We start from the raw sequence: 27491 nt of genomic DNA on the forward strand, positions 1-27491 counted from the left end.
TAGCTGGTTACTTCTAAGTACCTGCCTCTTATGTAAGGCCTCAAAAGCTTAGTGAAGGTGGTAAGGAGCACTGTGCCCATTTAACAGGTGAAGAGTTTAAGGCAAAAAAAATGTTGGGTTGGAAATGTTAACAGTATTGTCATGTCCTGAGAAGAAATAATTGATTGATTCTCAAAGCTGAGATTGTACTGTGGGCTTTATTATTTTTTTATTAATCCAGCATCTTGTTCTTTAGCTGGTATGGAATAAAACTTTTCAGAATACTTGGGTGAAATGTTGATTTTCAACAGTTTTGCACTGCTAATAAATAGAAAACAACTCAGCGAGTCTAATGATAAGTTCACTGGAGGGGTCAGAAATGGAGTTACCAGCAGCATGTGAGCCTAAAAACTGGAATTTCGCAAGAAACCCTGGCATATTTTTCTTTAAAATGTCTAGTAGCATTTTCCATATTCTGATGAAGCAGTTGCCCAGTTTCCCTCATTTCAGGTTTGAAAAGTTGTAACATTTTCTTTGCCCATAGGTTCAGTAAAAAAATGACCCTGATTCCTCTTGGCTCCAATTGGGAATTTTTGTACCACCAATAAATTCTGAAGTTTATTCTATCAAGGTTTGTCTTTAGAAACCTCCTCTAGTGTCTCTCTTTCTCTCCACCTCACTGAGATCAGCTTAAGTACACCCAGCCGAGTCTAATACTTGTTAATAATACTCACTTCTTAATCATGAAGAATGTTTTTGCCTCAGATCTTCATTTGAGGGACAGGAATGATACTATTTCCTTACCATGCAGGGGTGGTACAGGGGTAAATGTAAAGTATTTAAAGTGCTTTAAGGTACTACAGCTGTAATGATGGAGCAGCACAAAGGATGCTTTTTTTCCTCTGGTCAACAGGTCATGTGTTTTAATGTGCGTTTTGCATGATTAATGATTTATGCACCCACAGTCTACTTCAAGATACCTTCATTAAATAGTTAAAGGCTCGTTCTTCCTAAGAAAATAAGCATAATAAATTAGAGTTCGAAGGAAAATTAATTTGAGCGATTGTTTCAAGCGGAGAAATCTTGCTTCAAAATTCATGCTTTGAAATGTTTACTCAAGTCACACACATCAACTAAAGTGACAGCGTTATTTACTTTGACAGGGTAAACGTGACAGCTGAATTATTTTCAGGCAGCTATAATTACAACTGTATTTATCACGAATCTATAAATTTGATTGATGTTTTTCAAATAAGAGCACATTATATAGTATTTAACGAAGGCAAATAAAAAATACCTTTGAATAACTCTTTCTGCACGCCATTTTTCTCCTTTTCTGCACTCCAATTTTTCCTCTTCTTTCAGGAATTCCTTTCAAAATGCCATCGGGTACAAGTTGTCTAAATTAATAAGCACTTGTTTCACGTTCTTAAAAATGTCTTTGCTTCTCAGTTTGATGTACAGTTTTATTTCCTTTTAATTATTGCTATAGTTACTCTGGTTTGTAAAGAGCTACTGCTGCTTTGTGAGTTGTGAAGGTGTTGAGCATAGCTGGGTGAGTGCTCAGTAGTGGTCAGTGTTGGATGCTACACTCACTGCTGATGGCTTTGCCCTGACAGCTCTTGAAGTGAAACCAGAGTCCAGAAAACACTGAAGCTCCCAGCCTGCAGGTTCTGCTTATGGTTTGATTTAGTTCCAGCCTGGGGAAGCACAGAATTTCCACAAATTCAGTGAAAGCTGAATTTTCTTTCAGTGATGGTGGATTTCCATGGCAAACATCTGCAAGGGAAGGGGCAGTATGGGCACAAGGTGCCTCCTTCCCCCAACAGTCTGGGTTGGATGGGGCTCTGTTGATCAGTGGCATGGTTGAGGATGCAGGAGTGATGCTTTCGATGGAAGCCCTGCTAGTTTTCCTGTTTCATAGAATCATTTTGGTTAGAAAAGACCTTTGAGTCCAACTGTAAACCTAGTGCTGCCAAGTCCACGACTAAACCATGGCCCTAAGCACCACAACCACACATATTTAAATACCTCCAAGGATGGTGAATCAATCCGTTCCCTGGGCAACCTGTTCCTGTCCTTGACAACCCTTTTGGTGAAGAGATTTTTTGTAATACCCAATATGAACCTTGCCTGGCACAGCTTCAGGAAGACCCTCAGCAAGAGGTGGCAGCCCTTCCCTAAGAGGGGTACTACCTCTCATCCTGTGCAGTGCAGCTGATGCAACTGTGTAAAAGGGGATTTGATCACCCTATTGTCTATCAGCTGGAGAGATCAAACCTTACAAGCCCATAATCTGTGACCTTTTCCACCACTGCTTACAGGAGGAGTAGCTCTTAGGAGGAGGTTCACCAAAATGTGACTCACATTCAGGTCATGAAAATGAATGACCTGGTCATAAAGGGAATCATATAGAGAAAAGCAACAAAGCATGGCCCAAGGACCCAGACATTCATCTTCGAATCAATAATTCTGAATTTAATCATCTGTTTGGTTAAAAAAGCATGTGTTTAGTTTTAATATGCATAGGGTTTGGTAAGATCTTGGTAAGAAGACTTAGTAGTTCTTCACAGGGCCTTCTAGCTTTATGTTTTGAAGCATACAATTAAAATGTAAAGCTTGTTGCTGTTGTTGAAAGTGACTATATTAAATATTAATAAATGCACTGATAATTCTATCTCATTTCCAGTCTAATTGAAATGATATTAACTTATATATCACTTCATATATTCAAAGTACTGTACAAATATTAACTAATTAGTCAAATTGTTATTTTCTGTGTAATCACCTGTGGAGATAGCAGAAATTAACTTTTAACAAAGCTAACCCTTTTATTCAGTTTAACCCCCACCTTTGTCCCTGTGCTGGATGCACCTTTCTTAGCTGCTGCCTTTTAACCTTTCCTCACTCGGTCCCTTCATCTCTTTATTCACCTGTCACTTGCTTTCTCTGCAAACTAAATTCTGTTGTGTCCATGCTGAGAAAAAAAATTTGTGGTATTTGTCCATTATGCTTTGTATAAATCTGTGTGGCCCTCACACCTGTTTGAAGATCTTAGGCACTTCTTCAGTAGAAATTAAATTTAAAAATAAAAAATAAAAATCAGCTTCTCTTTGTTAACACTTGTATTTTACTTCTCCAGCTTCCTCTATCTTTAAATTGAGCTGCTTTTTGCATAAAAGTATTTCTTCTCTGTTCCATAAAGTACTATCTATTAAAAAACCCTATTTGTGATGAACTCCATAAGAAGTAAAGTTTTATTTAGAAGGAATAGGAATGAAAGGCCGGAATGGGTTTAAAGGGCTCATTTATGAGCTCATAGCTCATTTATTAGCTCATAGCATTTTGGAGGAAGTAAGCCTTGTCATGAAGGAACTCCATTTACCCAGCTGGGTGGAGATGCTGCAGGGACTTTCATAACAGGGGGCCTTTGCTCATATCCTGGGCACCAGCTACAGCTCTTTCAATGATGGTGTTGGTAATTTTCTGGAAAGAATTGGAAGGTTCATGCTTAGAGAGAAATGTATTGCCTGCAGGTTTCTGTATTTCATTTCTAAAGTATATAGCACACATGATCTTCGTGTCCACGCTCCCAGTGCTGTCTGAAGTTGAGCAGGCTTCTGGGAGCCTAGGCAAGGTGAGGGGAGCAGGTCAATACCTGAGTCCAGAGTCAGGATGGGAAGAGAAGGTAACAGCAGGGTTGTGGCCATAAGGTTAGGTTTTCCAATACACCAAAGTCCAGGATGGAAGGGAAGGCATGGAAGAGACTGTGTTTGGCTGCAATCCTCGTAAATGGCTCTGCTAAAATCCTCTGAAAGGTATCTGATAAGTGAGAGCTGTTCACCTAAGGTGTCTGGGCATGAGGAAGGATGGAGGATGCTCAGTATGTCAGGGCTGTAGTAGCAGTCTTTGTTGAAGTGCAGAAAGGAGAGAAGCTTTCAGCAAACTGAGCAAGTTACTTCGTGTAGAGGAGCTTGTGGTGGTGTCTGCTCTGATCTCAGGTCAGCTGGCTGCTGTGATAACCCAAGAAAGGGAATCCAGAAATATTTTCTATCTCCAGTTAAATGAAGTGGCTTATAGGTGATGTCTAGAAATTTTTCCTAGCATGGAGAGTAAAATCCACGTGGGTTGGAATTGCACACCTTGCTAAGTAGGAGTGCTTGATTTAATGAAATAAGGTTTTGTTTTTGAGGAATCCAATTTCTTGGGCAATGTTCCTTTTTATAAATCCGGCTTCCATACAGCTAGTAAGCCAATACATTAATTAGTTTCCTAATATACTTTAGTGCATAACATCTATTTTTAAAATGTCATTTCCAAACGATTTGGTGTCTGGTACTTTTGATACGGTAATTATCTTATGAGCAGTAACTCGGGCTTGGATCTTGTAAACAGTTTTCTCTGTGTTTGAGTTTCCTCATCTGAGCAGCTGGTAAGAAGTGAACCAGCGTGCTGTTTTTCTTTTCCAGGAGATCATACAGGGTTTTTGACAGACCACAGTGGAGGAACCATGCTAATGAAATGAAATTTTAAGGAATGCCAAAGCATTTTGTTTCATTAGCATGGTGTGAACACTTAAATAGGGGGGAAAAAAACCCAAGAATGAAAAATTCCAAGTGGTTTGGACTGGCAAAGTTCTGGGATAGCCTGGGAGACCTGTCAGTGGGATTATTGGTGGGCTAACTGTGTGCACAAGGGTGCACCTGACTTAACTGAATGTGATGTGTTTGCAGAAAAATCAGGGCTTTCAAAGTTTTGTTAACCAATTTGAGATAATTTTAAATCTCTGTTTTGCTGTAAGCAAGTAAAAGCAACTACCTCCAAAGGGTGCTTTTGTTTAGGACCGTAAATCTTTCAAGGTACCATTCTTTAATGCTTAGAAGGGTGGCGAAGAGTTGCCAGCAAATGAGCACCATAAATTATCAGTCGCCAATTAATTTGCAGCAAATTACTCTGTGTGTGTGTGTGTGTGTGTGTGTGTGTGTGTCTGTGTGTCTGTGTCTGTGTCTGTGCACGTGTGCTCTCAGGCCATTGCAAAAAGAAGAAATGTGGTCAGGTAGTGCACCCTGGAAGCTGTTTAAGTGAAAATATTTTTCTTTACAGTTACACTGGGCCAGGGACACAGGCTAATTTAGCACAGCTCAGCTGAGAAGTTGTAAGCTGTAAAACACCACAGGAACTGCATCGCCTCTGATTTTGTCCTCTTGGTAACAAGAGACTCGTGCATATAGGTTTTAAAAATACCTTTTTTACATTGCTGCCAATACACATGAAGTTGTATATAAGTACAGTGATTACATATAAGGAGATTTCTCTTCTGTTTATTTGCATACTGATGGATACCAGAAAACTTCTTTTCTGTCATGTAGGAAGCATTTAATGACCGTTTCTGATACATGTTCTGTATTGAGTCTCACTTTTAGGGTATGTGTTTACATACTTCCATGCAGAAACATTGTACAGCTTGGGAAAAAAATGGGGAGAGAAGGATGATGCAATAAACTAACAAATTTGTAGTATAAAAAATAGTGATGGTTTGCCCATTCAGTGTGAATTCTGAACTTCTGTGAGAGAGTGCACAGGTTTAGAGCGGTTGGCAGTGCTGATGAATGTTAAATTCAAACAGTGGGGATATAAGGCAGTATTTTGGTACTTCACTAAGGCACAAAAGTAAATCTCTTTCTTTGCCAGAGTTTCCAAGTGTTGGAGTTGTCAAATCAGCTGCTCTATTACTAGAATATTTGTAATTGATATGACAATTAAGATTATGGAGATATCATCAAAGTTATTACTTAGGGTTTTAATTATATTGTTAATTTGGGAAAAATCATGGGAATTTAATTACCACCAGCAGCTTATCTTGCAGTAAAGTTTTTTCATGTATTTCTGCCAACAATGTGCCAATATTCAGCTTAGGGTTGGGTTTTGGTTTTTTTCAATCCATTTATAAAACATTCTAAATGTTTTAAAAAGACCTCTCACAACAGGTAACATAAAGGCTGATTGCACAGGCTAAGTTCATATTCACTCTTTAAAAAAAAAAAATACTCTGAAGGTAAAATTTGTTTGCTTTTCCATATAGTGGAACAGCACAAGAGAGCTCTGTTTCGTGCTGCTTGCTTTCTAGAGCAAGGCGCTGATTGCATGTGGGTAGAAGGACCGTTGGGTGACGAAGGGCTTGCTCGGCATCTCTGTGCCTCTCCAGGCTTAGCTTTGCCAGCAGTCTCAGCTGCTTTTCCTGTCTCCTTTGAGTGGGGAGTGGAGGCCGCTGGGGCTTTTGCTAAATGGTCCCTGCTCAGACGTCCCTGTTGGACTCCTGAAGCATGAGTTGGATGCAGGAACGCCTTGTTCTTCCTCATGCTTTGTCACACCCCACTGCTGCACAGTTTCAAGGAAATATTAAAACCCAGTGGCTAGCTGCACATGGGAAGGTTGGGGTTTTTTCCCCATGGCTGTAGGCAGGATTGGTAAGCCTCCACTGGACAGTGTCCCTGAAACAAAACAAAATAGAAAAAAAAACCCAACAACACTGCCTGTAACTTCAAAATGACTGACCCATTTTCCCTTATTAGGAGCTAAATTAAGTGTGAACAGAATCGGTTCACTGTTTCGTGCACAGAAGTGCTTTATCAGAAGATGAGGTGTGGCTTTGCCTGTAAACGGGTGAAACAAAAGCTTTGGAAATTTTTCTTTGGAAAAAAAAAAGGGTTGGGGTTAAGGGCAGATGACACCGAGCTCTGGAAAAACTTTTCTCCCAAAGGAATTTGCTTGAAAGTTTGCTGTGAGAAACTGTAAAAGGAGGATTCATACTGGAAGTTGAATCTTAGCCTGAGCTGTAGTGGTTGCCTCTGCTTTGACTATAAATAGAAAATACTTGTCTGCCAAATTTCAATTTTTAGAGTCTTTTTGTGTTTGTGCCAAGGAAATAATATCTTAATTTTTATATCTGTTTATTTTCCTCCTTCTGCGCATAACTTAAAATGGCAACTCTTATTAGATTTTTTTTTAGATTAGCAAAAGTGCAAAATGAACTTGGATAGCATTTTTATGGGGGACTTAATAATAGCCCATAGCTATTTTATTTTTTATTTTTGTGAGCACACTCCCTCACCCCTGAAATTATTTTGCTCATAATTAAAGTTGCGTCAGTTTGTCTCAGCTGCCAAACCAATGTTACCTTGTTTCATGCGGCGTAGACTGCTGCGTGCATGGGTTTGTTGCCTCGGTGGCATGTGTCCAAACACTGGATAAAATTAAAGAAATGTTTAAAAATATGTAGACAGGATATCAGCCAATGTGAAATGTTGAGGCAGGCGAGCGGTTGGCAAACGCAGGTATTTATTTATATCAAGTTAAAGGAGAAAATGTTGAGTGAACAGCTTGCTGTCCCACAGAGATGATGCTCAAGCTGTGATCCTGACCATCGGGGATGGTTCTTCATTCCAGAGGAAGGATCCATCACTGCCTTCTGGTTAAGACCAGCAAGAAGGGAAGAAATAAAATGCCACCCTAAACTTGGGTTTGCCAGCGAGCTGGCTGTCAGGCTGGCAGCCCTCCCAGCCGGTCAGCCCTGGCCTTGTTTGGTTGGACCAGGACTGAGGAAGAGGAGGAGAGGCATGTGCCTGGGTGCTGGTGCCGGAGCACTGCAGTGTGTGGGTTTGAGCTCCTTGGTAGCACCACCAGCAAAGAGGACGTAGCCCTGCCCTGGCCTAGCTACGGCACACTGGAGGTCTTGAGGGACACTCAGTGCTGCTGTTGTAGCTCAGGGCTGAAGCTGGCGCTTGAGCTGAAGCTTGTACCAGGTGCCAGCACGCCGGCTCACTCGTGGGCTGATGGGTGCAGGTATGTGACATGAGTCACACGACAGGGTGGACAGGGAAAGGGACAGATGGAGCCTCAGGTGTTCACAGGGAGACCTGCATGGGGTTAAGTGCTGAAACCCAAGCTTGGTCATCTCACCCCCAGCCTTGCTTCACAAGAGTGACTGGTTTTGCTGCTGGTGTTTTCGGTGTTGCTCTGAGTGCCTGGAGGTGGTGCCGTTTTGGCTGGGCTCTGGGTCTAGCTCCTCATCTCAAACTCAAAGTGTGGGGTAAATAAACCGTGTGTCTTTGCCAACGTGCATGTTGGCTTTTTATAGTGAGAAGAAAATAACTTTTTAATGAGGTGAGGCTGGTTGGGAGGAAAAGTCTTGCTGAAGTAGGACGACCTGTGAGCGTGTGATTCATACACCAAGAGATGGATGTCTGGGGCTTAATGATGGTGGCTGGGAAGATCCTAAAGCAATGCATGGATTTGGCATTAAGTGAATCCTGAATTAAAGTAATAATAGCAATGCCCTGGCCAGGTTTTTCCTCCAGCCCGATGGATGAGGCTCTCTCCTGGAAGGTGGGTAATGCATGCTGGAAGCCCGTTCATGCTGAGAAACATTTCTAGTCTGCTAATTAAAAGCTGGGTGCTGCTGCTGCCAACATCATCCTCCTCTCCTTTCCAGTATGATCTGAAAGTAAGGAGGAGTGAGCTGGTCCCTGGTACTTCGAGGGAAAGTTTTGGGCTGTCAGTCACTCACAAATACATGGCTAATTTGGGCCTTCCTACAGATGCCTGAACTCCAAAAGTGAGACCAGGTTTCAGAGGCTTTCTTCTCCTTGGCAGCACTGGTTCTGGCTGGCACAGCCATGTGTGGGCTCAGCGTCCTGCTTCTTACTGTTCTTACACGGAGCTGCCCAGCTCTCCCTGTGCATTTCACAGCATGAAGATGCTGTGCGTGGCCTGTGGACTGTGCTCTGGGAGCAGGGTGTCTCCAGGCAAAGCATCCTGAACTTAGGGCACATCTGTGTCCCTTGGTTTGTCCTGTCTTGTCTTGCTCCTCAGTTTATTAAAAAAGAAATACGGATATTGGGGGAGAGTGTGGCCCTGTCCTCTTGGCTTTGCCCCTAAATTTCTGTCCTAGAGAAAATTCCTGCTTCAAAAGGAGTTTTGTTGCAATCTGAGGCAAAAGAGAAAACCACAACTGCATTTTGGGGAGGGGAGATGCTGAAAGGTCCTGCACTGGGAGTACTGAATCACTGTTTTTAGTTTCCTAGCTTTGCAGATGGAAGCTGTTGTCAGCTTTGCTTCCTCTCAAAGATGGGAATATTCCAGTGAAGCAGCTGCAGATCCATCACTGCTGTTTTCCCATGGAAAATGTTGATATTATTAAAAGGGCACTTTCTGTCAGAAAAGCATTCTGCCAGACATTTCCTGACCTGGCTTTGTACTTAACCTTTTGTCTCACTTTCTCCATCTGTAAAATGGATGTGCTCATTCTCAACCACCTGTATAAAATGCTGAAATTTGTGGATGAAGTTATGACAGCACGGTCTCATTTAAGATTCAGTTCCTTTGAAAGATTCAGCTGCTTTCATGACAGCTCCCCATGGAGCTAGTCCTATCTCTCACACAGGTAGGGACTTTTAAAATGCAAAAATTAAACAAATACAAAGTATATTATTGTAAAATTACACACATTCATCTATTCCATCTGTGCAGTGTGCAGGTGACCCCTTTATTTCACAACTCCTTCTGTGTGGCCAGGGAAGATGACTTCTTGTGGCTCTCCAGTCTGCTGAAGAGATGTTACTTTAACATTTGCTTTGCATAAATTAATCATGCTCACCTATCAGGAATATTTTTGAGCACACTCCTAACTACAGTGGGAGGTATTTCAGTTTGGGAACCTGTTTTGGTGGTGGTGTTGGTAATAAAAGCCACAAGACAGGAGGAACGAGCTGTATTCCTCAGCTTAGTGGTGTCAGTTTGTGCTTAATTGACCCTAGTGGCTGTGGAATTTCTGTTCAGTCTTTGTTCATCCGAAAAAACGCGTGTTACATACTCTAATAAATCAAAAGCTAATTTGTGATATGAAAAGATACTTTCTTTTGCAGCAGATGAAACAATTAGTGCCACTTCAGTTTTAATGCATTCTGTATTTGAGCCCGAGTTTCTACGGCTGACATGTTTATTCTGTAACCTAGCAGCTTGACGGATTTTGTTACTTTTAAAGAAGTTCTTAAAGATATCATGGTAATGTGCTGTAGGTTGACAGAGTTTGAAGATACACCGACAAGTCAGCTAACCATAGATGAGTTTATGAAGATTGACTTGGAAGAAGAATGTGATCCTCCTTCATTTACAGCTGGTCAGAAAAAACTGAAGATACAGCAGGTGAATTCTGAACTGGATGCTCTCTGTGTTCCTCTCCTCTCTATGTATATTCCTTTTACCTCAGTTAATATGAAATCCTAATCAGTAAATACCAAATCCTGGCCAGCCTTTGATAAGGGTTAGTTAAATTTATTTTGAGGTTTTTAGGAGAAAGGGGAGTGTTGGTGCATTAATTAAAGGATTTTTTTTGTTTATTTTATGGGTAGAGGGATGCCTTCCCAGTTAAAGTTTTTCTCCTATATAATTTTTACTCACTCCTCCAGAGAGATGTGATCTTTCAGATAAGTAGCTTCAAGTACAGCTTTAAACATCCTCTGATGATGGACTGAACTGTGTCTGCTGCCCTAGCCAGCCACTGCAGGAGGTGCAGTCACTGCTCCTGCAGTGCAGACCAGGACTCCTGGGTGGCCAAGTAGAAGCACCAGCTGAGCTTCTGTGTTTTGCCCACTCCCAGTGCTGAGCCCACAGTTGCTGTGTTGTAGCTGAAGGCTCAGTGCACTCTCCTCAGATGCTCCCCCATTTGCAAGCTGATGCAGTTATTCTAAGCGCTGCCCTCTCCGACTTGCTTTCCCACCGCATGTGTATCTCCCTTCTTGTGCTTTATTGAAGCATCAAATCTTTTGTCTTTACAAAACTGGAGGCTCTCATGTGACAAGCTAAGCTGAGCTTGTGGCATGGAGGTCTTGAGCAGCTGTCCTAACGTCTGCACTTCTTTTTTACATGCTGTGAGGACTCTTCCACTCCAGTTAGCGAGGATCAGGGTTGTGCAGGTGTAAGCTTTGCCATGGGATCAGAAACCATGCTCTGGCTTTAAGGTGATGCCCGTGGTCAGGAGGAGTGCCATTACATGTAACTTCTTTTAAAAACACACATGAAAACAATAGCCCAATTACTTTAATGAGACTGATGGGTTTTCGTGTGGTACAGCACCTGCTTCCACAGAGATTAGTCCTCATGTGGTTTAATTTCTTTACAAAGCATGAACTAAAGCTGGAACCAGAGGAGATTTTACTGCATCACAGCAGTTTTTCAGGGTTTTAGTTTTTACTGCTGTAAATGTTATCATTTAGAGGTCTGTAGGCGTGGTTATGATGTTCTCAAGAGCCTGCAAGCTGCTGTAGGCCAGTACATCAGTCTGCCATCACCTGGCTGCTGTGTCTGGCCCGGGCACTGCAATTGCAGCGCTATCCTTGCGCTTGCTCACATCAACGGGCACGGTCATAGAGTTTAACAGCTGAAGACCAGGGCCTTTCATCTGCAGCTTGCCAGAGTGAAGGTTCCTTTTGAAAAATAGAGATGGGTGAGATAACATTTGAAACTGGTCAGTATTTTGAAACTTGTCTGTCTTACCTGTCTGGCGCTACAAGTAATTTGAGTTGGGATTTGAGACCTGCTTATTACTTTTAAAATGCCTTATGATTCCATGTTCACCAACAGTACAAAGATGGGTTCTTTTAGTAATTTCATGTTTATTTTGTTTTATTTTCATTTCAGCTTGAGAAGGCCTTATCAAAAAAGCTGGAAGATTTTGAAGGTACAAATTGTGTTTAGTGTAACATATCACTCATTTGTTCAGAATTACATCAGTGATCACTCAGTTATGTTCTTATTTCATCACCACAGGTGAAATATCGAGCTATCAAGATGAAATAGAGATTGAATTAGAAAACAGTAGACCAAAAGCAAAAGGCGTATTTGCAAATTTCACTAAAGATGGTAAGTCTCTAAAGCTTAAATAGTAATGGGTTCAGATCTTGCAGGCAGGCAAAAGTGTATGAACTTTATCCTGATAAATATGATTGTATTAATGATTGGACTTGATGATCTTAAAGGTCCTTCCCAACCTCTGCATGATTCTGTGATTTTATATATATGTTTCCATAGTACAAGATCTCTATTGCGTTGGGATTCTCTCTGCCCGTTAGCTGCTTCAAGCATCAGTCTTCCAAACAACCACACAGTTCATTACGACAGTTCATTAATGACTTCAGTTATTTTACTTTCCTGGTGCAGTATGAGCTTGGCACTGGCACCCGAGAATGTTCTTTTTCATCACTGACAGTGCAGTGGACCGTCCCTTTCTGTCACCAAATCCCCCCAGCTGCCTAACTGGTGTGGAAGGGCGTTGTGCAGGTTGAACTGGCTTTTTTTTTTTTTAAATTATACCAGTGAGTAGCTGGCTTCTTTCACAAAGCCCTTTTACCTGCCATAATTTGGCAACACAGTATTTCTATTTTAAATGATGATGCTTAGAGATACATTTTAATAGCTAAGGTAGTGGATTTGACGAGCATCTGGAAACTCCATGTATTCATACATTCTACTAAAATATTCTGTGTTTCTTCTGCAGCATTTCTCTACAGATTTTTATTCTTCTAGTGAGCACCTCTATTTGTTTAATTTCTGTAACATGGTATGCAATGATGTGTTGTGGGGTTTTATCCCCTTACAGATCCTATAGAAGATAATACCTCTAGCCTACTTGGAGAGGAGGAGGCAGAAGATGAGGAACTGGAAGCAGCTGCTAATCACTTGAACAGGGACATTTATAATGAACTTCATGAGAAGGATGAAGAGAAAAAATATGAAGATGGGAAATGCAGAAATGGGAATGAAGCTCTTGTAAGACCACCTGCGCTGGAATCCTTGCTCGGCCCTCTCCCCACTGCGGCTAGTCTGGGCATAACGGAGTCCATAAAAGAGTGCATATCCCCTAAGGACGGAGAGCCTGGTGAGTAGGAGAGCAGTTCAGCTCTGAGTGGAAACTGGACACATGCAGACTGGGTCTAATTTCCATGTATCTTGATGGTTACTGTGGTAGCTGTTCCATGAATCACTGTAACATGGAGGTACAGGAGCTGTGAGGCTGGATGGGACCGGCGGTCTTGGTTGTTGTTGTTGGTATCTGTTCCTCAGGAAGCTGCAGGAAAATCTGGAGTGCTTAATTATTTTGCAGTCAGATGATAGCTGACAGACATATTTCAAGCCCTGCAGCCTCAGTTAGGAGATGGGAGGAAGCAGGTTCCTGTAAATATGTCTGGGAATTAAAACCCAAGTATAAGAATTTTAGATCAAGGCAGACTTCCTCAGGAGACATTTTACTGGAGTCAAATGTGATGCAGTTTGTCTCTGATTGTGAATTTTTGCAAATGGCAAACATTTAATTTGTTTGTAAGAGGAAATAACTGGTTGTATGCTTTTTTCTTTGAGGTAAACTTTGGGGTGTGTTTTGGTGGGTTTGCTCCATTTTTCTTAAAACTCTCAGATCTACCTGTAGCATACACCTCTGTATAGCACAGTGGGAGCAGGAATGATCAACTAGAGCAGCCAATTTTGCCAAACACATTAAGTCAGGCAGTACTGCCAACAGCCAGTCATCCAGGCAGGCTTGTTTGCTTTTTCTTATGTGTGCTTCACCTTTATGGAGACGGCATTTTTTTAAATTCCTTTTGCATCTCAATGACTCTGAGAGTGGAACGTACCTAAAGGGCATTTTATTCTTTTCTTTATCACAGTTAATTTTTTCATCGTAAGACACACCTGTCTGAATCTGTTTTGTCAGCTTTACGTGGGGGTCGATGCAGCAAAACATGTTATCCAAACTGCTCTGATGCTAATTTCTCTTCAACAGCACCTATGTATAATAAGGTACTCCCTGCCTGGGGAGGTGATCTGGATGCATTCAGGTTCTCACCACGTCACTGTTTGCTTTCCAGAAACACAGAGGGAGGCTGCACGTTTATATCTTGCACAAATGAAATCATATAGACGTGGTGGGAGTGGCTTGGGGTTTAGTTCTGATTAAGAAAACGGGTGGCTCGTGCCTCGTCTTTCTCCTGGAAATCAGCGGCTGGTGTGGAAGAGAGGTCAGCGATGGCTGGAAGCCGTTGTTGTCTGGCTAGCCAGTGACCTGTGAAAACCAGTTCCCGGTGAGGGATGTTTCTCAGCTGGCGTTGCTGTTGACCATTTGTAATGGCCAAGCTGCGGGCTGAGTCCAGATAAAGCTACGCTGGAACAGCCAGGTGCGTTCCTCTGAGTGGGGAGCGCGTGGCTGCCCGTGCTGGGGCTGGTCTGAACTTGCTCTTTGCCTTCTTCCAAAAGTGGGGGACGTGCCAAATGAACGGCATTTCAACACCAAACAGGTTTCAGTGTGTTCATTCTTTTTAACACATCTGAGAAACCATTGTGGGTGTTTGAACAAGTACTTATCTTCTTTAATATGTTGTGAAGCTCGTGTGCTGAATTAATGTCTTTGGGTTTATTTTGATTGTAGATCCTGCCCCAGTGACTGCTAATTTATTTTTATCATTTACATGTTCCATGTTAAGTCAGATTCACTCTGATTATGTTGGTACTGCAGGGTAGTTGTGCTGGGGTGCATTTTTGCAGTCTCTGAGCCCTTGCCACATGATGCCTGCATGGTGTAGGTGTACTATGGGGTGTGTGTGCATCATCCCCTGAGGACCTGGTTTCCTTCAGGAAGCCATCTGGGTTTGGGAGCAGTAATGGAGCCTCAATATGTTTTGGATGATTGGGAACCAGATCTAGCAGACAGGCTGGGAAGTACACCTGGCTTGCAGCTTCATGTTATTGCACAGAATAAAGAAAACTTCTTGTTAAGATGCCTCTCGTTGGTCACCTGTGCATCTTAGCTCTGAACCCTGATGAAAACTGGTGTAGGTGTTCTGCCACCTCAGGCAATAAGTTCCGCCTCGTAGCTCTGGGAGATCTGGGAAAGGTTTGTACCTGGAGGTATCTTCTTCTGGCAGATGAACTGGTAGAGTTGTAAACATTAGACAGTTTCCAGGTTTCTGGGCCCTGAAAAAGAAGTGTCGGTTTTCAAAACAAAATACAGGGTGAGAGCAGTTGCTCAGCATTTGATTGGAGATGGCACAATTAGAGATCATCTTGAAATAATAGTAGTTGGTACCTGTGGAGGGAAGTGGGAAAGACCAAAACGTTTCAGGAATGTATCCTGTGTATATGAGTTTAGTTCAGTGCGGTTTATATCGTGACTCACAGCTGGCCATAGGTTAACTGTGGTATTTCGTGTTTCAACACCTAAACCCATTGAGAATGGGAGACAGGAGTCATAACATTGCACCCTTAAGGTGACTTTTTGGTCCTTCTCCACAGCTGCATAAGTCAGAAACCTTTCCCATCCCTCAGCGCTCTCCAACCCTGAGTCATCTTCTGCTGTGGGGACCATCAGGGTCAGGTTGGGCCTGGATACCTTAGTCGGGATGACTTTCTATCTCTGCTGGTCTCCATGTGTTGTTGGGTGGGTGCATTATGTGCAGTTCATGCAGCGGTTGGAAACCATGTGCCTGGTGCTACGTGCTGTGATTCCCATCAAACCCTCGTGGTGATACACTGCCTGGCTGGGAAGGTGGCTGTTAACTTGGAGCTCAGCAAGCAGGTGCTGTAAGTGCAACCTTTGTCCTCCCTAAATGCAGAGTATCTCCTCTCCTCTCTGTAATAATCTCTCTTCCTGAAAAAAACCCTCTGCTGTAGGTACCTTCTACAAAGTCTTTTCACTTGGCCTGTACACGTGGTAATTCAGTTATAATGCTTTGGGAAATCTTCCACCTTTGTGCTAAGGTGGCTGCAGCGACAGCAGAAGGTTTCTCACAAACTGCTTATGCAGATGAGACTGAGGTGCAGAGCCCAAGTATTAAGGAAATTTTAGCGTATTTTTGTTCCGCTTTAAATTGGTATTTGAGCAGTGTGAGCTTGTCTATATGAATGTTTTATGGAAAGCATAGTATTTTAGCAAATTTGCATTACAAAGAGAGCATGTAGGGTACCGGGTTAATGAGTCTGAGGCAGCAAAGTGCTTAGAATAAACAGTACATTTGACTGTTTTTTCCTTCAAAGTGTATTAATTTGCAGAGACATTTAAGCTGAAATCTGTTTGAGACGTTGCAAACAGCTTCTTTCTTATTCTTTGTTATAAAAGTTCTTTATTGTGTGATCTCAGTTTCAGAGCTGGACATCAGGGTAAGGCAGCCTGTCTCTTCTCCTGGCCATGTGGCATCCCAACGACCTCCCCGGGCTCTCTGTGCTCTTTCTGATCCTGCAGTTCCCAGACACGGCACCATTTCTTTTAGGTCAAATACCATGGACTCCAACCTCAAGAAATAGTCTTTGGTGCAAAATTTCCCACTGCAATTTGGTTTTATGCTCCTTTTGTACCACCTCAAATAATTTATTGTCTGTCTTGGTATATCTGTCTGCTTGCTGGCTGTCTCCCTGTCCTTCCCCTGCCATGCTGCTGGTATGCCACCAGTTCATCTCTTCTTGACACATAGATCAAAACTCATAAACTTAGTTTTGGCTGGGGCTACAAGTGAGGAAGGTCTGATAGTAACAGAGATGATGGTAAAGTACATGGTATAAGTTACTGACTGACTTTACATACCTTCTCCTTCATAAACTAGGTAGTGTTTGAGACCTGGCTTTGTTTGTGTTATGAATCAAAATTCACATGCGGTCATTTGGGGTAGAAGTTCCAAATAATGTATGTGAAGTGGGTGGTAACACGCTCCTGCACGCCCTCATGAAAGCAAGCGGCTTTTGCCGTGAGAAATCTCCCTGCATGTACCGTCTTGTGCTTGGTCAGGCACCCAGCTCACTGCATTCGCTGCTAATTTCACAAAGAGTACATGAGAAAGACTGTGCTCTTGTTCATAATTAATAGTTTGCTCATTTATTGCTCCTTGTATTTGTGCCTCCATTACTGCTGCAGGCGTAATCTGACACGGGCTGAGGTCAAAAGACGTTGCCATTGATTTCTGTGGGTGTTAAAAGACCCCATGCAGACGGTGTTCATCGATCGAACAGTTATCGTCCCTGTGTACCAGTGCTTTGCAACTTCTTACTCAAGGAGGACATGAAAAGTGGCTGAAGTTACACAAGACAGGGATGGGCTCACCTTCCAGGGTCTTACTCTTCTCCAGATTTCATCCTGCTCACCCTCCCAGCTCCCACTGCATACTTCATCCTGGCCTCGGGGCTTTGCCAGTCCCTCCGTGAGCAGGCTCAGCTCCTTCACCCAGCGAGCCAAAATACATATGGGGAGGGAGTTTGTAGAAACATGACATTTCTAGCAGGGTCTGAGCATCCATGGATGGATGCTTGAGGGCCTGCCGGCTGAAGACAGCTGGAGAATGGCCGATGGCGACCATGTGTGACAAGAAGGGTTGTTCACCCCATCCATGAACCCCATCCTGGATTGCTGTGTGACAGGGGCAGGCTCACTGCTCTTGCAGTCACTGCTCCATCACCAGATGGGTGTTGAGCCCCTCTGTGGGCTGTTTTCTTCTTCTAGCATCCTCTTGTCTTCTTCAGATTTCATCTGAGTACATCAGTGTCAACTGTTTGAAAATATATAAACGCACACATGCATATAGAAGTATACAAAAAGATATAATCAGTAATTAGCAAGAACATTATGAAGCCCCATTAAATCATAACTACTGCATACATGAGAAATGAAGCTGCTGAGTTTAGCGCTAATTGTGTTACATATGCAAAACACACTTGGTCATCAGTACAAGCGTGTGTGTCCCCGTGCTGATCCCTCTCCTGGCTCTGGCTTCAGCGGTGTGGTTGCTTTTGTGGTTTGAAGCCCCAGCTGTGGCAGTGACCTGCTCGGTGCCACTGTCCTTGTGCGATGCCTTCCCAGCACCTGGAGGGTTCGATCCTTGTCTCCCTGTGCCGTATGCTCACTGGAGGATATTTTCTCTGGCAGGACCAGCTCTTTCCCAGTTTTGAGATCTCAGCAATGAACACCCTGATACAAGCTGATCTTTCTAATCTCGCCTCTGTATGCCTGTGTTTGGCAGTCCTGATAGACGGTATCCCTGATTGAGCCTTCATTACACTGTTAATGAGATGTGAAGAGCTCGCTGCAGCCAGCATGGTAATAGGAGACCACCAGCTGCTTTGAGTGCAGTTTTTTGATACCTGAAATCTTGGGTATGAATTACAGATGACATAATTTTGTTACTTGGCTGTGTGTGTCACTCACACAAGTATTGCACGTGCACGTGTTACTGAAAAACCTGTGTGCACATTTTTTCCTGCAGGATCTTTGCATTAAAGGATAGGAATGCTATAAATTTGTTCCATATTGATACTGTGAGTAACTAAGAAGGTTAAAGGATGAAAACTATTTATGTAGTTTGGCAGAGAGATTTCCAAACAAATCTAGCGAGGAGTTTTGGAGAGAAACCTGCAGTTTGTTAGAGTCATCAGGGAGATAAATTTGGAGTGAAAGCATAAGCTGTATCATGTGAATACATTTTTAGAACCTTTGTGGATGTTTTAGGAATTTTCCAAAGGATTGGTTTATCAATACAGGCACTCCTTATAGAAAAATGCATAGTGGTTTTGTCAGAAACCTTGGTCAAGAGCAACAGCCCCAGGGTAGTGGATGCTGTGGTCAGGAGAAGATACTGCAGAGTGAGGTTCGGGTGCCAGAGCTGAACGGAGCAGACCCATCTCCTAAACCTCTCTTTGCCATCTCCCATGTGAATGAATGGTCCTGGCTGACCAGCCTGGCTGTCCTGGTATGCCAGCTATTTTGGGGAGAGAATCTTTTTATGTCCTTCTCTCTCCTCCTTCTCCCTTCTCCTTCTCCTTCTCCCCTCCTCCTCCTCCTCCTCCTCCTCCTAGCCCTTGTCCTCCTCCTTCTCCTCCTCTTCCTCTCATAAAATTCTGGTCTGGAATGGGAAATGTTTTTAAATCTTTAAAAGCTTTTTCTAGGCTTGGATTCTTGTTGCCTGACTCCTGCCTCATCCCAGCTGCTGAATGGGCATTGGGCAACATGTCTTTCCTGTCTTCAATTTTTCCAATAAAAGCAAGCTGGAAAATCAGTTTTATTTTCAGTGTGAGTAGTGTAAAAGCCTGACATTACTCTTTGGTGAGAAAGGTAACATGCTGCTTAAGGCCTCCTCCTCCCTTGCTTGAGGAAAACTAGGCAACAAAGCTGCTTTCCCCTGTCTTGCTGCTTCAGCCAGCTGCTGACACAGGCTCTTTGAGGAAGGAGGCAGCAGCAGGGATGCTTCTCTGATTTGGAGACACGAGGCTGGGAGAAGAGGGTGAATGTACCAAACGGGGACTCTGGTGCATCATTCTGCATGTTGCTATTTGACATGTGGGTGCTGCTGCATCAATACTACTTTATAATGGAGCAAGGAGAAGCAACCCACTTAAGCAGGTTTTTATGCATTGTTTTTTCTTGCGTTGAGAGCAAGTCCAGTTCTGCTTAATCTGAGACACGGAAATGTCCAGGAGCACAGAGCTGGGCAAACAAGGAGGAGAAACTCAGCTGGGACTTTAGAAATGGCCCTTTACCCATGCCTATGTAGCAGAATTACAAGAACAGTTGTTCCTCAGATACTCAGGGAGGGTTGTGTTTTCTGTTTGACTTAGATGCCTTGGCATTTGTAGGTGCCAGTCTTAAGATTTTCCTTCAATTGGGTTTCTTTTCAAGGTTTCCTCCTATCTACACTCCCTGTCATTAGAAAAGATGCTGGTTCTCAGCATGGGAGATACTTTCAGGGACATTTATAATTGCTCCTGACTTTCTGGGAGCTGATGCTTAGAGAACCTGTGGAAACATAACCATCTCAAGGATCACTGCCCTGCCTCTAAATCTGGGCTGAAAGAGGCTGTGGATTAAAACAAGACCGGAGGAGGTGATGTTGGGGGGTGACAGCACAGAATCCTACAGACACACAGGAAACCTGGCTGAAAAAAAATGAATAACTCCCTGTTAGTATGAGAATTATATGATATTTCCTTTTCTGGACCTGCCAGAGTTTGAACCCATTAATGCTCACAGTTATTTGGTAAGTTGGCCAGTTTGCTGAAGAAACGGACATTCCTGTCCTGCCCTTCTGCCAAAAAGGAAGAAAAGTCTTTCACCAAGAAAGTCACTGAAAACTGAAATGGTTCATGAGAGAGTTGTGGAAAGTAAAAGGCGTGGAGGCTACAGAGAGGACGTTAAATTCGCATGGAAAGCTACCCGCTCAGGAGGATGTTATTTGAGCAATTCATCACGGTATCTGAAATGTCAGGAGTGGAGGTTTGGGTTCAGTTCAGGGAGGTTTCACGGTCTCAGTTGTTATTGAGAATAAAGACTTATTAACCCAGGTCAAGGAGCCACCAAGCATGCCCTTGGAAGAAGGAAATACAGTGCAGAGAGATTTGCAAGGCTTAGCTACTTCGGGTTTAATATGATGGGTAATAAATCTCTGCCCAGTGCTGCGGTGGAGCCTGACCGCTTTGCGTTTGTCTTGCATCTTCTGAAAAAGCTGAAATAATCTCCCATTTTGCACCGTATTTCCTTCTGGTGCAGGTTCAGCTGGTAAAGGCGATACCTGCAGACTGGAAATCCACTGAAGTAAAGCCTTTAGACAGAGCACCGTTCTGCAAGGTTCTCGTGTTCTTGTGTAGCGGTTTGCTGTCTTGCTTTTTTGTTCAGTAGCTTTGAATTTAGTTTGAAAAATTAATTCCTATATCCTCTTAAGGATTAACTTCATTGCACCCCTGCACTCTTCAGCTGTTTTGTTTGTTGCTCTGAAATCTGTAGGACTCTTAGTGCTCGAGATAAACATGTGTATCCATGGGTTGGAGTGCGACTTGCATAGCTGACCCTTGTAATTAGGGATTTCAGATACAGCACCATGGACCACTGATGAAAACAGTGATGAGCTTTAACGTTGTATAATTGCAGTTTCATTTTTTTGCTTTGCTAAATGCTTTCATAACTAAAAAGGATGTATTATCTAATAGAGGAATATTATAAATGTTGAGACTGTTGGCAATTAAAAACAATTTTGGAAACTGAATTTTACCACTCCTGATGGCTTTTGAAATAATTTGGTTTTCAATGTTACCTTAGGATTGGTTCATTTATTAGGTCTTTTTTCTTGTGTGACAATGAGATAATTGCTATTTATTTTTTATCCTGTAAGCAATTATAATCAAAGTAGCCCTGTATAGAGTCTTTTTTGACCTGGAATCAGTGTGACCTGTCAACACGAGGCAATTCTTCAGCTTTTCAATTTATTATTTTTTTTTCATATGCACTCACCAGATTATATTCAGCAGGGCTGAAAAAATTGCAGTTAGAGTTTTCAGTGTTCTTTAATTAAAGCGGTGCAACACCATAGAAACTGGCAGATAAGACCAGCTTTGGGTTGGTTATTAATAACAAAAACTGTGATCCTTTATCTAGGATTGTGTGAGCTGTGCTGGGTCAGCGTCCAAAGCGGCTGGAGGAGGACATGCTGGCAGGCTGCATGGGAAAGTGGAGGTGAAAATTGGGAGGGGCAATTGGGAAGAGTTGATTCTGAGTGGTTTTTACAGCCAAGTTTCACTAAAAAGCAGTTAGCAGTTAAAAAGAAAAAGTTAAGCAGTTTAAGGTGCGGCTCAGCTTTTATATTATCATAGAATGATAGAATGGTTTGGGTTGGAAGGGACTTTAAAGATCAAGTTCCCACCTCCTGCCATGGGCAGGGACACCACTCACTAGCCCAGGCTGCCCAAAGCCCCATCCAACCTGGCCTTGAACCCTGCCAGGGAGGGGTCAGCCACTTCTCTGGGCAGCCTGTGCCAGGGCTTCACCACCCTCCTAATGAAGAATTTTTTTCTTAATATCCAGTCTAAATCTTCCCCCTTCCAATTTAAAACCCTTGTGCTATCACTCCATGCCCTTCTGAAAAGTCCCTTCCCAGATTTCCTGTAGCCCTTCAGGTATTGGGAGGCCTCTATAAGGTCTCCCCAGAATCTTCTCTTCTCCAGGCTGAACAACCCCAACTCTTTCAGCCTGTCTTCATAGGAGAGGTGCTCCAGCCCTCTGATCATCTTCATGGTCCTCCTCTGGACCTGTTCCAACAGTTCCATGTCCTTCTCATGTTGGGGACTCCAGAACTGGACACATACTCCAGGTAGGATCTCACAAGAGCAGAGTAGAGGGGCACAATCACCTCCCTTGACCTGGTCATGCTCCTTTTGATGCAGCCCAGGGTATAATTGGCCTTCTGGGCTGCGAGCATGCATTGCTGGCTCACGTTGAGCTTTTCATCTACCAACACCCCTAAGTCCTTCTCTGCAGGCGTGCTCTCTTATCACATCATCTCCCAGCCTGTTTTGATGATGAGCATTGCCCTGACCCAGGTGCAGAACCTTGCACTTGATCTTGTTGAACCTCAAACTGAAATGTATGTGTACACCTATAGTGTAGAAGTTGTTTTCCATGACAAAAGACCTGGACATTTACAACTGTGTAGTAGGAATAAGGGAATGAATATGGAATGAGAGAGAGTAAATAATGCTATTAAGTAGTACCTGGAAAGACATTCAGAGCAAGAAACAAGGCTCATGAGAAAGGTGTAAGCACAGAAGCCAGAAGTAAACAGCTGCATGGTGGGTGAAAGGATACTGTTTTTCAGCAGAGTCACTACTTAAATCAAGTTCTTGATGTAGTCCCAGTGAGGAAGCCACCGTGCACTCACAGCTGGGATGGAAGTAAAATAGTGCTCTGTGACCAAATTGTTAACACTTACGTAGGAACAAGGCAAATGACTGATTTTGGAAGTTGTGTTTAATGGTCCTTACTAATTTGCTGCTAAAGGTAAAAAATGCAAATCCACATGGCCACAGAAGTCATGTATTAAAATGCAGAAACATCCATATTGACACAAAACTGTGTCACTGACGGTGGTATTGTATCTGGCAGTGCTTTACATTAAATAACACACACTTCAGTGAGGAGTTGTTTCTCCATGAAGTCTCTCCTTGCCCTTTAAGCCAGAGCACTCAGTGGGAATACTCCTTTTCATGCTACTGCCGTGTCTCACAGCTCTGTAGCTGCTGCAGAGCTAACATGAAACTCCTGGGCTAAGTTCTTCCCCAAGAGTAAAGATAAAATCCCTGTTTTACACTGTGCTGTTTGAATTTGGTCCCCAGTTTTGACTTGGAGCAGATGTGACGGTGTGTGATGTTGGGGCAGGGTGTGATGTTGTGGTGAGGTGTTACGCTGTGTTGGGGTGTGATGTGGTGAGGTGTGATGTTGTGGCGGGGTGCGATGTTGTGGGTGCTGTTGGTTGAGGTTTAGAAGTATCCTGCCTTACAGGTCACACATAGTTGCCTCCCTCATCAGGGTCTGTCAAAAATGTCACAGGCTCCTGCAGCAGTTTTTAGTGCCAGGGTCAGTTTGGCACATGCATGTTAGGGAGCGATGCCTTGGCTGGTACAGCAGCAGGCAGAGGGATGGGGCACAGGGCTGGGATACTTGGGGCAGAAACCAGCTCCCTGGTTCAGCTCTGGACCACATCTTTGGGGCAGCCAGGAACGTGTGTTTTGGAGGCTGATAGTGGCATTCCTGCTTGCACTGAGGTATCTGTGCTGGAGAGATTTCAGATACGCTGTTGCCCAAGATCATTTTATATGCAGGGTCTTTGTGGAGAGAGTAAGGTTGATGCTTGAAGTTCAGCTCCAGATATGCAACGCTTAGAAATCTGTGAGCAATGAAAAGGTTTGGTTTAACAAGGTGGGGAGGGAATTCAAAAAGGTGTGCTGAATTCTCTCCTGAAAAAGCCCTCCTTTACATTTAAAAGTTTATTGCTTTATCTCGAGTTTCAGAAAGCTTGCATGAAACTTTCTTGCCTTTGAAAGCTTGATAAGAACTCTTGAAGTACTTTGACTGAAACAGAAAATTTAATAGTGAGGCATTTTGAACATGGAGCGATGTTTGTGGGCGAGTAATTTAAACAGGTACTAATACAAAACTTGAAAGGCTACAATCAGTGTACACACACAAACTGGGTAGAGTATCACTGGGAGCAATAAAATGTAGGAATTCTTCATACTGCTTTCATTGCAAACAATTTTTATGGTATGGCCTGTGAAGCAATTGAAATGCAGAGAGCTGGCACATCACTAGATTGATAATTCCTCTTGCTACTTACAACTTATTCTCGGTACAGATGTCCCCAATTCTTTCTTTCTATCACATTAAAGTTTCTTGTCTGCTTCAATTTCACGCCTGCCTCAAACATAGCTTTTTTTTTTTTCTTCTTCTTTTTTTTTGGAAATCGTCCCTCCAATATTTTTTTTTTCCTCTTTAAAAGTTTATATCAGATGAAATCTCACTGCTGTTTTTTATCCTAAGGTTTACACTTAAACTTTTAACAAGCTCGCTTTTTGAAAAACAGTCATTCCTTGAGAGAGCAATTGGCTGATCCATCAATAATTGCGTAGTAATAAAGCAACTGCGTAAAAATGGCACCTACGTGCTGAACAGATTGGTTTTCAGAGCCTCTGACAAAGATGAATGTTTATTGCATTTTACTACTTTTGGTTCTGCAGATGCAATACAGCTATTTTCTTTCTTGTGCGAGCATCACAAAAAAGTCATTTCTAATTGTGGAATGTTTATGATAATAAGGATGTATAACTAGGGAGAGCCTAGACTGACTGGAATACCAGCATGGGTCTGTGATGCTTGTAATTTAGAGAAAAATAAACAAAGAGCATTTTTTGCTTTATGTCTTTGCTTAACAAATTCTTTCAATGATCACTGGGACAGAACAGACAGGGAACCCTACGGTGTCATGTAGTTACCCTTCTGAATTAATTGCTGCTATATTAATTGTGGATTCCCCCAAATTTGGCAAGCTCCTTCGTTCTTCTTGCTGTGTCCAAAGATTTCTACTTTAAATTTTACTACAATATGAAGAAAAATGTAGTGTCTAAAAATAGCATGAAAAGCTCAGGTTATTTTTTTTTCCTTTCCTTTTTTTTAAGTGCCAATATAATTGAGGCTGTGATTTAGATGACTTTATATTGTTCAAAACTGTCTTCTTCTTTTGGGTAAGTTGTGGAATAAATTAGTCTTTAAGTTTTTACGGCTGGTGGATGCGCTGTCAGTTAGCTGATGAACTGCAGTGTCACCACAGTGACAAGATCATCTCTCAGGAGCAGCTGAGAAACAACTTGAGAATTAAACTTTGGTGGATGCAGATGTTGGGATCCCTGACTCCGCAGCCTCTGTCACTGACTTTCCCTGGGGTGATGCCGGTGGGTCCGGATGCCTTGGCACAGCCTTGCTGGCTGCCTGTCAGCTGTGTCTCAGCTAGAAGGTGCTCCCATCAACTTGCAAACCTCTTCTGAGAAAAGGCCAAAAGTCAGGGGTGTTTTGCTTCCCTGCCAGAAATAGTGATCTGGGCTTGTTTTGTGTCTGTTCTGCCTGGTTTAATGTAAGGAGTGCAGTTGGTCCTGCTCCCAAAAGTCTCTCCAGTGGCATAGCTCCAGCTTCATCCTTGTTCCTCGGTGTGATGGTAGGGTTGGTCCACATGCCTGGTTGGTCTCAGCAGGAGGTGAGGAGCTATTCTGCAGATGTGTTTGCTGCCACAGCCCTGAAGTCTTTGTGGCAACTGGTAGCTACGTCAGCAGAGACTTTCAACCCAGATCATTCATTTCAGTTTGCAGTCGTTGACAGTCGTGTTCCTTTGCTTGGTTTTATTTTAGCATTTAAAGATTTTTATGTTGATTTTGATGGCGTGAAGGGAATTGTGTGGGAGTGTTTTGTCTGGACTTTAGTATTCTCTGCTTTATTTCGCTAGTGAGATTCAAATCCTCACTCTTTCAGGAGACAAGGCTTTTGTCTGGACACCTTGCTAGCTCTCCCCTCATCTGTCCCTTCTGTCAGCCCATTATCCTGGGCTTATTTCACTGCACAGTTAATGATGCTTATCTCCACTGTTGAAAGAGTTTACTTAGTTAAACTAACATAAGTAACAGTCCTTCTTAGTCTTATCTAAAGAAGTAAAACAAATAAATAAAATAAAAACAAACATCTGTTCCATAGAAAAGGATGGTATGTCTGAATTTGAAATGATGATCTGGTGGCTTGGGTTTCGTTTTGTAATGGAACAGTAAAAAGTTATCCAAAGCTTATTTTTAGGACATAACTTGTTCTAGCTAATTCAAAATACACTTTACTGATTTCAAAGAAATCATTTAATTCTGAATGTGTGGAAATGAATCAGTACATGAAATGCACATCGAATGGGCTGTAGTCGTGTTTCTGAGAACTGGTTCCATAATACAGTATGTTATGGTGAACTTAGATTAAGCCTCCTGGGAAAGCATCGTTATTCAGTTATTTAAAGAACAACAACTTTGATGCTGTGCCATATGCTGTAAAATAAAATGGGTGTGTGGCAGAACGAGCGATGAATCCTTTTAGCGTATGTGAGACTGAGCCACGATTTGTGACTTTCTTCTTGCCTCTGCATTACCCTGTTAAGTAGATGTTTAATACATTTAAATAAAGCATTAATTACATGTAATGGGATGCGGGACCTTATCTTTTCCGGAGCTCCCTTTGCAAAGTGTTACCAGGCTTACCTGGTTTTCAAGGCTTACTAAAACCATTCCAAACTCATTGCTGTGCATCTAATCAGTGTTGAAACAGGGTCCTTTGTGTGTCTGGACCCCGGAGAATGGCAGATTGGTGAGAAACTGTAAAATCAGCAGTATGTAACCTAGCAAAAATGACATATTAAATATAGTCCTGTTACTATATAAACTTTATATACAACAGTCAGATATTGAGATTAATCAGAATGACAGGTTGTACAAGCATATGGCTGGCCTTTCTGATAGCCATTAGCTTGAAAGGCCGGCTTTGAAACCGTCTCCATTATTTATAGGTGAATCATGCTGCTGGGCTTTGTGGGGAAAGGTTATTTCTCCAGCTCCACCGAAGCCTCCTGTGCACGGAAGTGCCTTTTTCCACTGTTCCTGGAGAATAAGACAAATTATTCTCCAGGAACTTCTCCTCAACTTTCTTCTTTTGGAAAGTTGTGGTGTCGTAGGGCATTCCAGCACTGTAATGATGGATCTCAAGCATATGGAGTACACATGCTAATTACACTGTGCTTACAGTTCAGTCTACCCAAATGCCAAGGCATTGGGGCCTCAGAGCTGCTGCAGGCAAAATGTTAAAATCCTTCACCACTGTCTACTGTGCATCTGGGAAAATATTTGCTGCAGTCCCTAAAACATCAGGGGAGAGAAGGAGGAGGAACAAATGCGTGTCCTCTTGAGGAGTTAGCTGCCATACGTGTGCTGTCAGCAGCAGGACCAGGCTGCAGCTTGGCTGGATGATGCAGTGAGCTTGCTGTGCTCCACTCTAACCTGGAGCCACCCAAGCAACGTCTGTAATTTGCAGAGATCTGTATGTGCTTCATATAGTTACCTGAATGGACACAGAAATGCTCTGGTCCCTG

General features: G+C 42.7%; 1 protein-coding gene across 1 annotated transcript in view; it reads left to right on the forward strand.

Moving 5' to 3' along the window:
• Positions 1-27491, forward strand: part of BRF1 (BRF1 general transcription factor IIIB subunit) — a gene marked incomplete at its 5' end in the record, with an annotated part of 169369 nt that overhangs the window by 86637 nt on the left and 55241 nt on the right. Inside the window, 4 exons of the mRNA XM_084270529.1 lie at positions 10056-10182; positions 11677-11716; positions 11806-11898; positions 12635-12913. Of these exons, the coding sequence (XP_084126655.1) occupies positions 10056-10182; positions 11677-11716; positions 11806-11898; positions 12635-12913 (539 nt within the window). The remainder of the gene's footprint in view (positions 1-10055; positions 10183-11676; positions 11717-11805; positions 11899-12634; positions 12914-27491) is intronic.

The sequence above is a fragment of the Gallinula chloropus genome (assembly GCF_964237585.1).
Source record: "Gallinula chloropus genome assembly, chromosome: 14".
In the NCBI taxonomy this organism is placed as follows: Eukaryota; Metazoa; Chordata; class Aves; order Gruiformes; family Rallidae; genus Gallinula; species Gallinula chloropus.